General features: G+C 44.2%; 1 protein-coding gene across 1 annotated transcript in view; it reads right to left on the reverse strand.

Annotated features, from left to right (window-relative positions):
• PLXNA4 (plexin A4) overlaps positions 1 to 15,941 on the reverse strand; it is a 404,602-nt gene that overhangs the window by 63,999 nt on the left and 324,662 nt on the right. The window contains exons 11-14 of the mRNA XM_088531807.1: positions 12,619 to 12,715; positions 9,508 to 9,698; positions 5,402 to 5,553; positions 4,634 to 4,751 (exon numbers count right to left, since the gene is read on the reverse strand). Coding sequence (XP_088387933.1) covers positions 4,634 to 4,751; positions 5,402 to 5,553; positions 9,508 to 9,698; positions 12,619 to 12,715 — 558 coding nt within the window. The remainder of the gene's footprint in view (positions 1 to 4,633; positions 4,752 to 5,401; positions 5,554 to 9,507; positions 9,699 to 12,618; positions 12,716 to 15,941) is intronic.

Here is a 15,941-nt window from a genome sequence, read left to right on the forward strand (position 1 = left end):
CCTTCCTTCCTTCCTTCCTTCCTTCCTTCCTTCCTTCCTTCCTTCCTTCCTTCCTTCCTTCCTTCCTTCCTTCCTTCCTTCCTTCCTTCCTTCCTTCCTTCCTTCCTTCCTTCCTTCCTCCCTCCCTCCCTCCCTCCCTCCCTCCCTCCCTCCCTCCCTCCCTCCCTCCCTCCCTCCCTTCCTTCCTTCCTTCCTTCCTTCCTTCCTTCCTTCCTTCCTTCCTTCCTTCCTTCCTTCCTTCCTTCCTTCCTTCCTTCCTTCCTTCCTTCCTTCCTTCCTTCCTTCCTTCCTTCCTTCCTTCCTTCCTTCTCCATATACATATGTTATGGTGGTTGCATTGTATCTTCAAAGTGCTGCACTAATTTTTCAAACTAAAACCAGAGACCTAAAAGGGTAAAGGATTGTCTAAAGCATCACTGTTTAAGTAAGTAACCAGGTACCCACAGGGAACATAAATGCCTAAATTCTTTTGAAAATTATAACATTCCTATGTCAAATTAATACTGAACATACTAACTGCCCATGCTAATATGACCCTCTGTCTTGGTGCTCTGACTTGGGCATGGTATGACCATGGTTGTATGAAGTCCTCAGCACCTCAAGTCATAAGCAATGGAAGATTTAAGTTAGAAGCCTGTTGGTCACAGCTTCATGATCACAAGATCATTGTTCCTACTTTAGTCATTCTGGAGCTCACAACCCTGGTTTCCTTGCTACCGGTTCGGTGGGGCGGGAGAGGCAGTGCGTGCCTCTCTCTTGTTCCCATTTGGAAAGGGGACCTGGTCAAAATGCTTTCCTGGCACTTTGGGGGTATTTAGGAGCTGTCCCAGAAGCAGTATAATCAGAGTGGCCTACAACACCTGCACTGAGCCATGATATTCTCATCCTGAGCCAGAATAAAGGATCACCTGGCTATCTGAACAGGCCAATGAAAGGGTTTTCTTTTTAGATTGAAAGACAGCAATAATTACAGCCACAAAAATACATAATTAAAAAAGGGAAAAAAAAGGAAAAGGAAGAGGAAGAGGAAGAGAAAGAGAGAAAGAGAAAAAGAGAAAGAAAAAGAGAAAAAGAAAAAAGAAAAAAGAAAAAAGAAATGGTTTTCACTTAGATCATCCTAAGTTTCATTTCAGACGGCAAACAAATGCTTTGTTTCCATTTGGCTTGTTGACTTCTTTAGTGCTATTTCCATGTTTGATCACAGATGACTGTTGAAAACAAATGTTTTTAATTTAGAAATTCTAGTTAAAAATGTTGGGAGGGTCTGTCCCAGAATTTCTAAACTAGGCCACGTCCTTTTGAAAACACTGAAATGAAATACTCTGTTGAGTTCAAAATATCATCCCCTCCTTTAGGCAGAGGCTAAGCCTATTGATCAGATTTGACCCTATTTTGCTTCAGATTTTTTGAAACACGATTTTCCAGAAGCCTTTGTAACTCTCCTGGGATGCCCTTCTCTGCATTTCAAGCCCCTTTCTTCCCTTAAAGCTGCCACCCAAGTTCTGAGATGCCAAGAGATGTTGTAACGTGAGCATAACATCTCTATGCCCCTGGCAGAAGCATCAAAGCAATTTAAGCAGGGCCAATGAACACAATTCCTGCTACCAAAGCGATGAGCACAGAAGAGGGCATATGGCAGGCGGTCTGGAAAGTGCCTGTTTTTCTTCTGACCAGCATACAGGTATTGAGGTGAAGAAAACCCTTCTGGCTTCACTCTCGAGCATGAATGGGATAATGGGCAGCCAGAAGGCCAGCAAGCAGAGGGAAAAACTGTCACAGAAGGACATGGATGATCAAAATCAGACAGTAATTCCAAGAGTAGCAGAGGTGATGTTCTGAAGTGCAATGTTCTGGAAAGAGCCCTTCTGTCTGCCTGATGGGAATTGTCTGTCTGGCTGTCCCCATGTCCCTATTACTGTATCTAAGTGACAATGGAAAACATAGAAAATAGGGAAATTAGAAAATAGCTCAAGAGAGGAAGCCAATATATTTGGCATTTGTTACCAGTACCCTTTCCATAAAGAAAATGCTTGCATGTACGAATGATATCAGAAAAGATGCATCCCCTTGCAGGAGTAGAGCTCTTCTGATGGAAACAATGGGACCATCTCATCTCCAGACTGAACAAATCTGCACAGATCAAGGCACAGACAATTTTTGCATGTCCTCGTGCAAACATTGAGTCTTTGAGGAATTAGATCTCATGGACAAGAAACACTGGCAGAAAGTGGGTGAGTGGAGCAAATAAATAAATAAATAAATAAAATTTGAGAGTGAAACTTCTGTGAGACTTTCACCATGGTAAAGCCAAACTTGCATCAGTGTTAAGTGCAAAGACCCTCTGGCTCTTTTCTACACTGATGTAAAGTGTGCAGCAAGTCCAGTTGCCATGACCTCCTTAAAACGAGGACTGTGATTGCTGTTGAATTGCTTTTAGCACAGAGATGAATGCCGAGAGCCTGCTAAGGTTGGCCACTCACAACGAGATTCTTTAACTGTGCTTATTGGGAGATTTCTAATGTCTGGGGCTGGAGACATGGGGAATTCCCTACTGCTGTGGGACTGTCTGCTGCAGGGAAACTTGCGGAAACATGGAAGCGATCACATCAGTAACAAGCTCTAGAGACTTTTTGACTTCACCTCCCAATTTCTCATATTAGTAAACATTCTCCTCAGTCCCTTCCTAGATGCCAGACACACAGTGATGTGCACGTGCAAGAGGGAGCTAAGTAAAACACACAAGAGTATTGGTATCTAGAGGATCTTGGTGCAATAAGAATCTTCTCCAGTGGAGCCTTAAGGTAATTTCTAGTTAGATTTGGGCCCCGTGGAGAATAGGGAAAGAAACTCTGGCTTTTCTGGTCCCAAGACAGAGCATGCAAAGAGTCAGCTTAAACACAGGTTGCAGCTTACCTAGTCCTTGTAATCAAATGCTTTGGATTGGCCACAGACCTCCAGAGAGGAAGTAGATATCATTAGAGAGTCAAAGGGCAGGGAATCCTCCAAGGAAAGGCTCATTTTTGGGGCAAGAACAAGCAGCTAACAGTAGCAGCCTGGTCAACCACTGTGAGCAAAGCACTGGCCTTCCCATGGCCCTTGCCATCCTCACAGGGAGACACTGCTCTGTCTCTCAAAGCCATTGCAGCTGAAAAGTGTCACTGATAGCACATGGACACGCTTGCACCTGCTGCTCTCTGAGGAGCCTAAAAGGATAATAAAGGCTTTTTTAACAGAACTACACTAAAAACAGTAGGCTGGAGCCAGGGGGTACCTGCAGTCCTTGCAAAACAGTACCATAACTGGTCTGGAGCATACAGCATTCCTGCTGCTCTGGATCTCTGCACGTCCCACCACTCTTGGCTGCAAGCCTGTGTGAAGGCTCTGAATCTGTGTGCTCAGAGGAATGTCCTGGACTTGTGTGTGAGGCTGTATCTGAGCTCAAGAGAGATCTGAGCAGAGCAGAGCGATATGAGCCAAAAGATGCTAGGCTGTGGCAGCCACAGCACTGGCAGACATCTGCTTTGCTGAGCTCACCCTTGCATGCATGAGCACCACGGTGAGATCCCATCTTCATCCATGTGTGCAAGCATCACCCTTTCGAGGCTGAAAGAAGTCCAGGCTTGGCTGGCGCTTGCTCTCTCACCACGGAACATCCAAACCAATGGCCTGTAGCTCTCTGCTACTGACCCATAGTCATGATCTACAGCTCACCCCCAGCCTGGATGATTAACTAGTCCCTCTTGCTCTAACTTGATGTGCATGATTAACTAGTCCCTCTTGCTCTAACTTGATGTGCAGCAGTGCTTCCCCTGGGCACCCACAAGACCACTTAGCACCAATGAAACACAAATGTGTTCCAGGAACAACTGCCACCACCATGGTTGCTATGTGTGGCTAAATATATATGATCTTCTGTCATCACTAGCAGAAGGTTAGGTTTTACCCTGACTTATCACCACCACAATGTCTCTGTCCGTTCTAACTGTTGTTACTTCTGTGGTTACCATGGTCTTCTGGCCAAGGACATCCTATCCCAATGGCCAGAGCTCAGCGCCGGAGTCCCCACAGGGCCAAGTGCTACCCCTGGGCATTCCCTGCCTGGAAAACAAGGACCTCGGGTAACTTGTGACTGGGGAGGAGGAAACCCCACCATGGGCATCGCCTTGAGCCCAGTGAGGGCCTCAGGATGGTGACAATTCACAGTGACAACCCCACCTTCTGCTGGAGGAAGATTAGTGCCTTCAACCATAGGGCCTGGAGAGATGCTGACAGGGAAAGCATCACACTAGCAAAAAGGTGAGATACTAGAAAGGTTTTCTTTATTTATTTTTTTCCTGTAGAAGAATTTTAACTAATGATGAGGAATTTCTCTACTAATTTGGACCAGGACTCTATGTAACAGGGCTAATAATCTGGACTATTATTAAACTGTTAAAACATTAATTAGGCAAGAATTTTTTTGCTCATAACATGATTTTTTAAAATTAAAATAGAAGGAAAAACTTCGTGTGCTCAGGATGACAGAGTTGTGCTTGGAGGCTGATCATGTTCAAGGATGATGGACAGACACAGTGACAGGTAACAAGGGTCCAAGTACCTCTTCAGTCCATGAGATGTTTTCGTAAGAACTTACCATGAAATAGTAGAACTGCGAAGACCGGGCCATGAATTCTGGCTTGCACTCGGTCACACAGATCTCCACAAAGCCAGCGTGCTGGCTGGGCTTGGCCTCCCCCATCTCACACACTATCCTGTGGAGAAAGCCCAAACAAGAGACATGGTTATAGGGATGGTTTGGCAATCTGGGCAAGATGACATTGAAGCAGACAACAGTTTACATTGCTGGAAATGGACTGAAGGCTTCAGCCATCATCTTCCGCCATCAAATCTGGGACCAAAGTTGTTCTTTGTAGTGCAGTGACCCGTGGCTGCTTGCATTCAGTGGTACAAATTCTTAGCTAGTGCAAATCAACATGTTTTCACTTAAATACACGGAATAATACTGCACTGAAGTCTGGCCACTGGCATCCTTCTGCCCACCAAATTTAAATCTTTTGTCTGAGCCTGCTATATCTCTATATCTTAAGGAATGCCTAGTGCTGGGTTTAGCTGCTTCTCAGGACTGCTAACCCATAGACAGGAATTTAAACCACCTGTGGTGGCTGCTATTTGAGAAACTCATAAAGGGGACCTGAAACTCTTCACAGGACACATGCTGTAAGGGTCAGCTAAATATGAAGTTCAAATACAGTAACAAAGAGATGATCAGTTCTTGCACTCTGAGTCAAGAATGTCTTTTTGCACCAGAGTAGGGGAAACCCACTCCTAAAAGAAGCTTACAGGTGGCAATAATTATTATTAGGTATTCTGTGGCCCATTATCCGCCACACAACCAACTCACTGCTCTGCTGGGATGTACCCCTCCACCAAGGGTCTGCACTCCACTCCAGCCACTCGGACATGAGATGCAATATCTCTGAACTCCAGCCCCAGATTCTCCCCACGGATGGTCACTTTGGTCCCTCCTTCCCGAGGGCCTGTCACTGGATTGATCTGGAAAAATAAAAAAAAAAAAAGCCAAGAAAAAGGAGAATCGTCAAAACACTTCTGTAAAGGTATCAGTGTCTTCTCAATGAAAGAAGAGGCAGTATCAGGAGAACTTTTCGACCATGAGAGACATCAGAATTGTGAACGTTGACCAAGCCTACTTCAGGCTCAAAATGTGGGGTCCAGCTCTCTCATAAATACATCAGTTATGCTTGATACATGGTCAAATCACACAGTATCTAAAATGCTGCCCCAGATTTAATCTCCTCTCCTTTAAATGTCTTCAAAATATCCAGAAATGAGTAGCAGATGTTTTCTGGGTGGCAGAAAAGTATCCTGGCAGTGTGCTTGAGCTCTCCAGTTTATAGGCATGAGCCACAGAAATGCAGCAGTGGGACACAGTGGGAAGGAATGGGAGCAAGAACACAAAAAGGACATAATTGCCTTCAGCCAATCTCTTGAAAATTCTAAATTCCCAGCCCAAAGCACAGGGAGCTTTTGATCTATTCTAGAGGGAGAGATTGGTCATGCATCACAAACTCATCTGAAAATGTTCATCTGAAAAAGTAGCTGAGACACAACAGAAATGAAGTGTCAGATTAGGTAGAGAATAGACACAAGGGAGTAAGTGTCTGAGACAGCAGGAGCAAATTGCTATGTGCTAACACTTATTTCCAAAAGAGCTTCAGCTGCCCTGAGTGGGGAGCTTGCGCCAGGGAAAAGGCAACATGGGAGAACAGAGGGAGTCATTTTTGGGGCTAGCAGCTGCTGAGCTGAATGTAGAAGTTGGATGTCTATCTCAGTAGTCCTGGCAGTTGATGTCTTGATGTTTGCACTCCAGTGTGGCCTTCACCCAATCTTAGCAAGGGTCAATCTCTGCGTCTCACTCAGCAGCCTCTCTGTTGGGTAGTTGAGCTAAATCACTACTCAGACATTGAAATTCACCCCTTGGCCCTTGGCTGTCTGATATGAAGGCCACACTCAACCCACATTACACACACAATAAATACTTCCACTACCTTGCCCTAGAGCTGTGCATCTCCATGTAATGCTTCTGGCATATGGAGAGGGGTGGTGTAAATGGGAAAGCCCTCTGCATGTCCCCTGTCACCCTTGCTTAGAGCTAGGTAGAAATTAGTCTTGGAGTTGTATCCTGGATATTAATACAACATGGGAATTATGGGGCAGGCCTGTAATTATCTCATTTCTGCCCTTCCAATTACTTACTCTGCTCAAATGCTTTGCCATATGACTGGCTAGTTGAAAGGGGCTTCGAATGTGGCTTTCAAAGGGAATTCCCTGCTGCCCGTTCGGAATGCCATGGCTGCCATCTGCCAGCATTGGCAAGGCTCAGTCCACAGAGAGAGGTGACAGAAAGGGGATATTCCCTGTCTGAGATCCAGACCCATCAGCCAAGAGTCTTGCCAGGCCAGTGTTGGCAGCTAGACCCTTGTATAGCCGCCTGGCTGGCAGGGAAAGTCCAGGCACTGGCGTGAGCACGGGCTGCTCTTGACCAAGTCCCAGTGCTGGGTCTGGCACCAGGTTGAGCCTAATGGCAGCTATTTGCAACCAAGAAAGGCCAGTTTTTAGAAGGTCCATCTTCAACAAATGGAGAGAGAACCTGGCACTTCTGGAGAATATTTTATTTTAGGAACCATAAGCCACTTCCTGAATGAGCTTGTCTTTGCTTTAATTGTAGAGTTAACAGTTAAAAAACACAGATGACCATAGATGGGTAGTTGGACCTGTCCTGGGTCCTGTAAAACCTGGACGTATACAAACAACCTCTGCAACACAATCCACTCCAACTGCCCAACTGGGGAACCCACATACTGAACTGGCCCTTGTAGTGATGGACCTTGGTTATACCTGAGGTCCCAAAGTCCACATGCCTTCAGAAGGCTCCAGGCCAATATATTTTTTCTATTTGAAATACTTGATTATGTCAACTAATTCTGCCCTGATAAAACTAAAGTATTTTATTTGAATGACATTAGAAGACTAGAATATATCACAGTATCCAATACAATGCAATATTTAATAAAAATAAAAAGAGAAAGATAAGAGAAATGACATGGTTCTGTTTGTGTGGTATAAAACCTGCCATCAAATGTTTGCAAGGTAACTTTCCAGTAAAACAGGCATCTGGTTAATTATGATTCATCTATCCTCGAAAGAGCTCGTTGCTGGTAAAGCTAATACTATTTCACTGAACAGAGAAAAAAAAAGTTGTAGAAAGTTTCTAGAAATTTTATTCATTAGCACTAGAAGTAAGCTTGAAATAAAAATTTCACATCAGAACTCAGAAAAACTCAGTTGTAAATTTTGCCAAACTGGTTCTCTCTCTGTCTCAGGCATAAGATTATCAAAAACTTTCGCTATGGCTCTAAAATTGTCATCAGGAGCTTCCCAGAGTGAAACTAGCAGAGAATCTCTGAAAATCCACCTTCCCTCACAACTTCGCAACTTTCAATTTTTAAAGGCTACCTTCAAAATCCACATATTTCCTTAAAATGGGAGACCCAGAGGTTCTCCAAGAGAGTGTACAGGAGATTTTTTTAACCTCAACTAATCATGGTCCCAAAGATGTGTACACAAAGAAGATATTGCTGAGCTGTTTTCATATCAAGAGATGGAATGAGACCTGCCAGCCCCAGAAAGGGAAGCACGGTCTGGGAAATGAACACCATCAGGAAGCCTGAACCTTCTCTTTTGGATACTATGACACCCCATAGCAATTCACACCCTCTCCTGATACCAGCCTAATGCTTCAAATTGTCATTCCTAAATAACATTTTGTAGCTGGGCAGGTCCCGAAATCCTAATTCCACTGAGTGGTGATATAAATTTGGGAGCTAGGAAATAACTACAGGTTATGGGAATATCTATGCTGGGTTGCATGTATGTGCCTGTGTAAGTGTGAAAACACGGGGTTTCTCCTCCTTCCTCTACAGATATTTCCCTGGATCCTTGCCAGAATATGCATGCTCTTAACGACCGCTCCAGACGTGCCATTAGCTGCAATATATATCCAGTCACTTGAGATTACTTCCATGCTAATGGCTCAGAAAAAGACTTCCAAAGAGCTACTTATGAGTGCACTAGGCAGTTGGAATATTTCATGAGTGAATATTGCAATGATCTGCTAGAGTTTTGGGAGCTGTTGGAGGAAATGCCAGCAGTTTTAGAAGTATGTCCCTTCTGGAGCAGAAGGAGAATTAGTGACTTTCTCTTCATAAAAAGTCTAGCCGCAGGGTTTGGATCAAAGCATGTCTCTGTGACTCTGGAAATGCTGTCGTCTTTATGATGAAGGCATCCCAAAACACCAGCAAACATCACTCTAGACCAGAAGCCTGATTTCCTTCCCTCACACTCTCCTTGCCTTTGTTCTTTCCGTCTAGTGCTTTTGACTGCTTTAAAAAATATCCATTTAATTATTTTCACTCAGTCCATTTGAGGGCTCCCAAAGCATCCTGTTTCCACTTCATCTCCTCCTTTTCATGCTCCTTTAGAAGATCCTGGTCTCCTGAAAGGCTTCTTGTCACATCTGCAAGCCCTATCTGGGCAGCATGGATGATCCAGGCTTTCTCAGATTATACTAGCAGACGGTTTGGACCATTGATTTGTGCCCTAGTGGAGTGTGGTGAAAACTCTCTGACATCACTCGCTGTAGATACCTCTGGTTGTTCCCCCGACTTTGAGGGCCACAATGAACTCCCATTCCCAAAGATGCTTAGGGCTATTCCTGATCAGCAGAGTCCGGTTTTCGTCTGCCCTCACCACACCAAACACAAAGTGGAAAGCTTAACCAAGAACAGGGTATAGAATTATACAATCAATATGGTTGGAAAAGACCTTCAAGATAATCAAGTCCAACTGTAAAACCATGACCACCACGCCTGCTAAACTATGTCCCTTATGAGAGGGAATACCAGAGCTCCTTGTAGATTGGTGACTTACGTGGGTGATCTTGGGGTTGGTACATTTGCCCTTGGTGCTGGACAGCTCCAACCACTGGCTGTCCTGGGCTGGGCAGTGCTGCTTCAGCGTGCACTGGCTCTGCCCCTCGCACCAGCCGCACTCGAAGTCCGGGTCAGCCTTCAGGCACAGGCCACAGCTGTCACGCATGGCCCCGCACTTGTACAGGTGCACTGCGGGGACAGGAAAACAGAGAGGACCTCAGAGAGGCACACAGGCAAGGGAACGGTGGGATGTCCAAGGGTGGAAATGAGGAGAAGGCGAAGGGAGGAACCTGTGCTGGGCTGCATGTCCCCAGGGCAGGACAGGACCAAATAGAAGGAGTTCAAGCCGTCCTGGTTCAGACCCCTGCCTGTGTGCAGGATATTTGGGAAAGCTGGCAGCAGAAGGAAGGCTGCTGCTCTTAGTGATGCTGTGATCAGGAGACTGGGGGGCAACATGCTTGGGTGATGACTCAGTCTTTTCCTTTTTTTCATAAACTGCCTGATCAAAGTCTACTGACACTTTAAGCAGTCTGAGCATCAAAACTCCATTTTAAAATGGTATTGATACACTTGGTCTACCCAGAGCTTAAACTTGAGGATAGGGAATTTTTCTGGTGCTCAGCAACCCAGAACTTGGTATTAAGGTAAGGTCTTTCAGGTTTCTCCCTTTCTGAACAGAAATCCTAAGAGATAATCATACATCCAGAATAGATCAGTATCAGGATGAAACTGGGGATTTGCAATCAGCCTTTCTCTCTTCTGCTCCACAAAATCAGTCTGGTTTACACTTTGAAGTACTAAGTTGATCCTCCTCTAATAGACACCAAAGATTAATGTTCAGCTCAGTCTCGGGCTGTTAATATGTGATTAGAAGAAGTCAAAGCCTTTTTCCAAATAAAGCTCAACTGTTTTGCAGTCTCTTTAGATCTCCTTATTTATCCTTATTTTATAGATGTGTAAACTTAGGCCCGGGTTGCACAGGGGACTAATAGTGAAATTCTCCTCCCTGAGGCTGAAAGTAGTGGAAGTCAGACTTTCATACTACACCTTTTTTTTTTTCATATTTTGTGTGGGTGTTAGTAGTTTTCTTTGTGAGATGGAGGATTTTTGCTTTGTGTTTCCATCTGCTGTGTCTGTAGGTGGCTGAAGTCTTATCTGCAACTATTAATACACACAATCCAAAATCTCACAGGCCTTGGACATTTGTGCTGAAAAGCCCCAGCTGTCTGTTAATATTTGTACCCCTCTTTCCCTCCCAGATTCAGAAAGTTTTGATCAATATCCAAAAAGGCTTGGAAACTATTTATATCTTAAAATTGGGAGCAAGAAAAGCTTGCAGAACAACTGTCAATCACAGTGGGCTGCAGGTCTCCTGTTTGCTGTTGCACAGAGCATTGCCCCAAATGTGCTGAGATGCTCTGCTTGTGGTGGTCTTGGTGACTATCTCTGCGAACACCTTGGTGGGTTTTGCTTAGTTTAGTCTTTCCTACTTGCCCAGGTTCTGTCTTAACAAGCAGTGACTTCCTTATTTCTTCAGGGTTTTTGGGGAGATTGACGGAAGATTTCACCTTTGAATGACTTGGTACAACTGCACTTTGAAGGACACTGTTTCTGCTACTGCTTCTGCTGTTCTCAGATAAAGCATCCTGCTTCCCATTCCCTATTTTCCAGAGAAGAAAATCTGTTTGTTTAAAAACACTGTCAAAAGCTCTCTCGGGGGTTTGCACTTACTTTTAAACACTATGTTTATGCTAGCAAATAAAGCAGCCCAGGAGCCATTCTCTGACCATAGGACCACATGGTGTGGTTCTATGCTGTGCTGCTACACACTGCTTTTCCTGCCCTACAACACAATGGTCTCATATAAGCTATTTATTTGGGACAGCCTGTGGTCATTCCTATTTATTTCTAATCAATGTCTTGGAGAGTGATAGTTTACACAATCCAAAAACATGTGAAGGGCAAGGGCTGTGCCATGCTGCTTGTCCTCAAGGCTGGAGAAGAGTCTCAAGACTGTCTTATTGACTTGGGCAAATTTAATCTTGAAGAGCCACAGTTTTGGGGAGGACCTCTCGGAGCTACTCTAACCTGAGCCAGGGTTGGGTAGCCAAATGTGGCCACACAATTGGTCACCTCTTGATCTATGTGCTGCATGTGTGAGGACCATTCTTTGTTCTTCAAGAAGAAGAGAACAGAGACAGGGTGAGTGAGTGGGAAGCTCCATCACTGTCCTGCCTCTGGGGACATGGGAAGTTACTCACATTGCTGTTCTGTAAATTATTCATGGAGTACCAGGAGTAGGGTGCAGGGGGAGGATGGAGGGGAAGGGGCTCATGCCATGGGCAGAGGAGCTGCCTCCTGTATTGCTCTCCGCCTTCAGCATGCCATGGTGGGAATCTTACTCAGGAATCATCAGATTGAGGGTGGGTGAGAAACTGCAAGGAGAGGTGAGAGGAGACTGAGAGCACAAGAAGGAGAGAGACAGGGAGAAAATGAGAAAATAAAGCAAGAGATGGAGAAACTTTGCCATCTCCAGAAAAAATGCTTGTCTCAGGGTCATGGCTGGACAAGCAATCACCACTCTGTGAGAGGCATATCAATCTTTTGCCATGCATGGTAATTAAGTGGAGTGTTGCTCTGGACAGGAGGTGGGTCTCAGTCATTTGACATGGTCATTTCATCCAGCCTTTTCCCACTGGCAAGCCACAGCCTTTCTCTATCCCCTCTGCCTTCCCCTGTTCATTATCACATTGCCTCTAAGCACACAGTGCCCAATCTCCTGGCATGTCAGCTCAAAGAGTATCACTGCAGGAGAACTAAAGAGAGGGGGAAAGCGGGAGAAGGTAGAGACAAGGAAACAAGACACAAAAAATATGCAGTGAAGCAAAGATCACGAGAAAAGCGGGAAGGAAATGCAAGCAAGAGGTGCTCATAGAGAAGAGAGGGGAAAAAGAAAAGCACAAAAAAAAATTATTAATTTGCAGAGTGCAGAGAACAAGTATGCACCAGACAGCACAGGGAGATGGTGGCTGCTTTGTTAAGTACAGGGAACGATGCAGCCCGTTGCTAAGGTTACCGCTTCCAAGGACAAGTTGAAATAATTCTTTACCTTTGTTCTGTGCTGGGTTGTCAATGTTGAAATTCCCGTTCCACACAACCGTCAGTTCCACCGGCAGGCTGTTAATCTCCATCCCTTCATATGAATACTAGAAGTGGGAGAGAAAAAAAAAATACACAAACTAACATTGTGCTCAGAGATGAGGAAGGGTCAAGGGGGGCAAAAGGTGATGCACAGGCTTTGAACAAGAAAAACGGAGCTGTCACCTGCCATTAGCTACAAGAAGCCAAGGGAAGCTCTCAGACAGGCTGTTCTCAATGGAGCAAGTCATATCCCTCTCTCAATAGCCTATGAGTGCTCTCTATTAGGTGAATATTCAGACATTAAAGCATATTTGCATGTGGTGGGGCTCACCTTCCAGCTGCTAAGTGAAGCTCTAAACTGTATAATGTCCACTCTTGATTGCATTTCTGAGGTGTATATGTTTCATTGTGGATGTGTCATCTAAATAAATACAACTGTGCTTAATACGTGTGTTCTGTAGATGCTGGGTGTGTATGTAAGATTATCAACACTAATGTGACTTTCCAAATTTCTTGGAAACTGAGTAAGATCTCACAAAACAAGAGTGGAACATATCATGGGAAAAGCCTTAGACAGAGGGGAAAATGGAGGTCCGCTATAATTATAGACATGTCAGTCCAACTTGGCTTCCCAGAAATAAAGTACATCAAATTATTAAACAATCAATTTATAAGCACGTGCAAGATGATAAGGTGATAAAAATCAGCCAGCATAGATTTGTCAAGAACAAATTGTGTCAACCCAATGTAATTTCCTTCTTTGACAGGCTTAATGGTTTCATGGATAAAGGAGAGGAGGTAGATGTGATTTATCTTGATTTCAGTAGAGTATTTGCTACTGTCCTACAGGAGATTCCCATAAACAAATTGGGGAAACACAATCCAAAAGAAGCCATATAGAACCATAAGGCATATGCATAAGCTGCCAAAAATAAATAAATAAATAAATAAATAAATGAGTAGCATAATTCTTTTTTTTTTTTTTTTTTTTGGATTGGCAATGTGTTTCAAAGGGAGTTGTATCCTAGGTCTGGTATTATTCTGTATTTTCATGACTGACTTTGATGACTACGCTTACAGCATTTGTGAATGGCACTGCTTTGAGAATGGCTGCAAGAATATCCAAAGACATGGTTAAGAATTCAAAGTAAACCAGAATGGGCCCAAACTGCAGAATGCGGCCAAAATCCGCAAGATTAAATGCTATATAGACAAGTACTAAGTATTCTTCAGCAGGAGTAATCAATGCAAACAACCTAAAGCTGGAGTGGCTGGCCAGTACTGCAGAAAAAGGATCTGGGCACTACTGAAGATCACAAACAGACTGTGAATCAACAGTGCCATATTGCAGCCAAAAAAACAAGCAAATCTTATTTGGAGATGCACTACCTCAAATTCGTTACATATGTAAGCCCCAGGAGGTAGTTATTTTTATCTAGTCAGAACCAGAGAGGCTTCAGCTGGAGTAGGTGATATCCAGTTTCCAACATTATATAGCAAGAAATCCATGGAAATCTTGTAAAGCGTTAGATACATTGTAATATATTTTTTCATGCACAGTACAAGTATCCTCTTTAATGAAGGAAATGGGAGCTGATCTCTGGAGGCCCTTCCTAGCTCTTCACCTCGAGAGTACTCCAACACACGACACTTAGTGCATATATTTTTTCAGACATATTTGGGGTTATCACAGTGTAGTTCACACAAGATTCATCTACTGGCCCATGAGATTCTGTTGCCTTCTTCCATCAATGGCTTTCACCCAGCTCTTCACCAAAAGTCGAAAAGTCCCATGACGGGAGAGGGGAAGAAGCATTTCAATGATGGTTGCTGAAGGCAGAAACCACTCTAAAGAAAAAGAGTTTTATTTATTTAATTATTTATTTTTCCTAGTAAGGGACTAAATTCAAATCAATAAGCCGTCTGGTCAGACTGGGCATGTCTTAGAGACCACAGAAGAGATCCCCCTCACTGAGACTCTCCGCAGAGATGTCTGGCTCCGAGCCATTAGAGGTAGGTTCTGCAACCACTAATTGCCACATAATTGCAGAGTAAGCCATCTATGATGATTTGTCTTTTACAGCAGAGTGAGTGCTGGTTGGATAGCAATTTCTCTTTGGACAAACTAAATACAATTAGCGAGTAATCTACAGGTTGTTGTGACTGCGATCTGGTTGTAAAGTATTTATGGGTATTTGCTTTGCGGTTGCCATGGCAGTAAAGAGCAGTCAGAGGTTAGCAGAGCCCCATGCGACAGGGCTGTACCCGCCAATCTCACTCAGTATTAACATTTTTATGACACTTCTTGGTGTCACTGCCAGCAAGAGGCAAGATGACGCAGAGCCGCCTGGATTCACAACATTGGCTTTTCACGACACAGCTTTGCAGAACTGGGATCAAGTCAGGGGAGGCTGGAGAGCACCTGAGAAGTAGAAGATAATTAATCTTCTGCCACTCAGGAGTTTTGTTAATGTCTGCCTTACACAGCATTTTGCAAAGGCTGACTGGAAATAGGAAAGAACAGATATCCCGAAGCCCGGGTCAACTTTAACTCAACGAGTTGAGTCATCAAGTGCTTGACAAACGTTACTTTCTGCCTCAGTAGATCCTCATGTGTGTATGTGCTGGGATTTAGCTGTCAGCAGAGCCTAGGCAGGCAGATGGAGTCCCCATGAGCCTCTAATCCCAACAAGGATCGAAGCGACAGCACCAGAAACCCAGCTGGGATTTCAGAACTTATCTGCCAGAGGCTAAGGGGGCAAACACATACTAGACTTGTTAGCTCAGCAAACTCCATCCAGAGCTGGAAATGGACGTGAGGGGATAAACAAGGATGATCCCCATGGAAGAGCTCCAGAATACGAGCAATTGTGTTTGCATTGCCATGCTTGTCCTGCTCAGATGGAGACTGGTCTAACTTGCAGGGGAACAGAGAGGTTTGCAAAATGGTAGCAGGTAAATGCTGCATGCCAGAGATGCATGCACAGAGGCCACCAGCCCATCATGGTCCCTGTTCAAAGCCCTCTGAGCTCAACAGGAGACTTTGAAAGGGATTTGTTCAGCTTTAAAAATAAGATATAAGTATGTTTCAGAGGAGGGAAAAAAAAAAAAAAGATATATTGATCTCCAGGATTAACAGCAGTGCTTTCTGGTAACTTCTGCAAGCAACATTCACACCATTAGGGATATGTCTATATATTTCTTCACACAGTTTTCTCCAGCACATGCGGGACTATTCATAAGATGTAAATCTGACCCCTAAGTCTGCAAAATTGTGGGTGAATTCCAACC

This window comes from Tinamus guttatus, unplaced genomic scaffold (genome assembly GCF_059628265.1).
Source record: "Tinamus guttatus ecotype Peru unplaced genomic scaffold, ASM5962826v1 Tinamus_guttatus_pri_ptg000434l, whole genome shotgun sequence".
Taxonomy (NCBI): Eukaryota; Metazoa; Chordata; class Aves; order Tinamiformes; family Tinamidae; genus Tinamus; species Tinamus guttatus.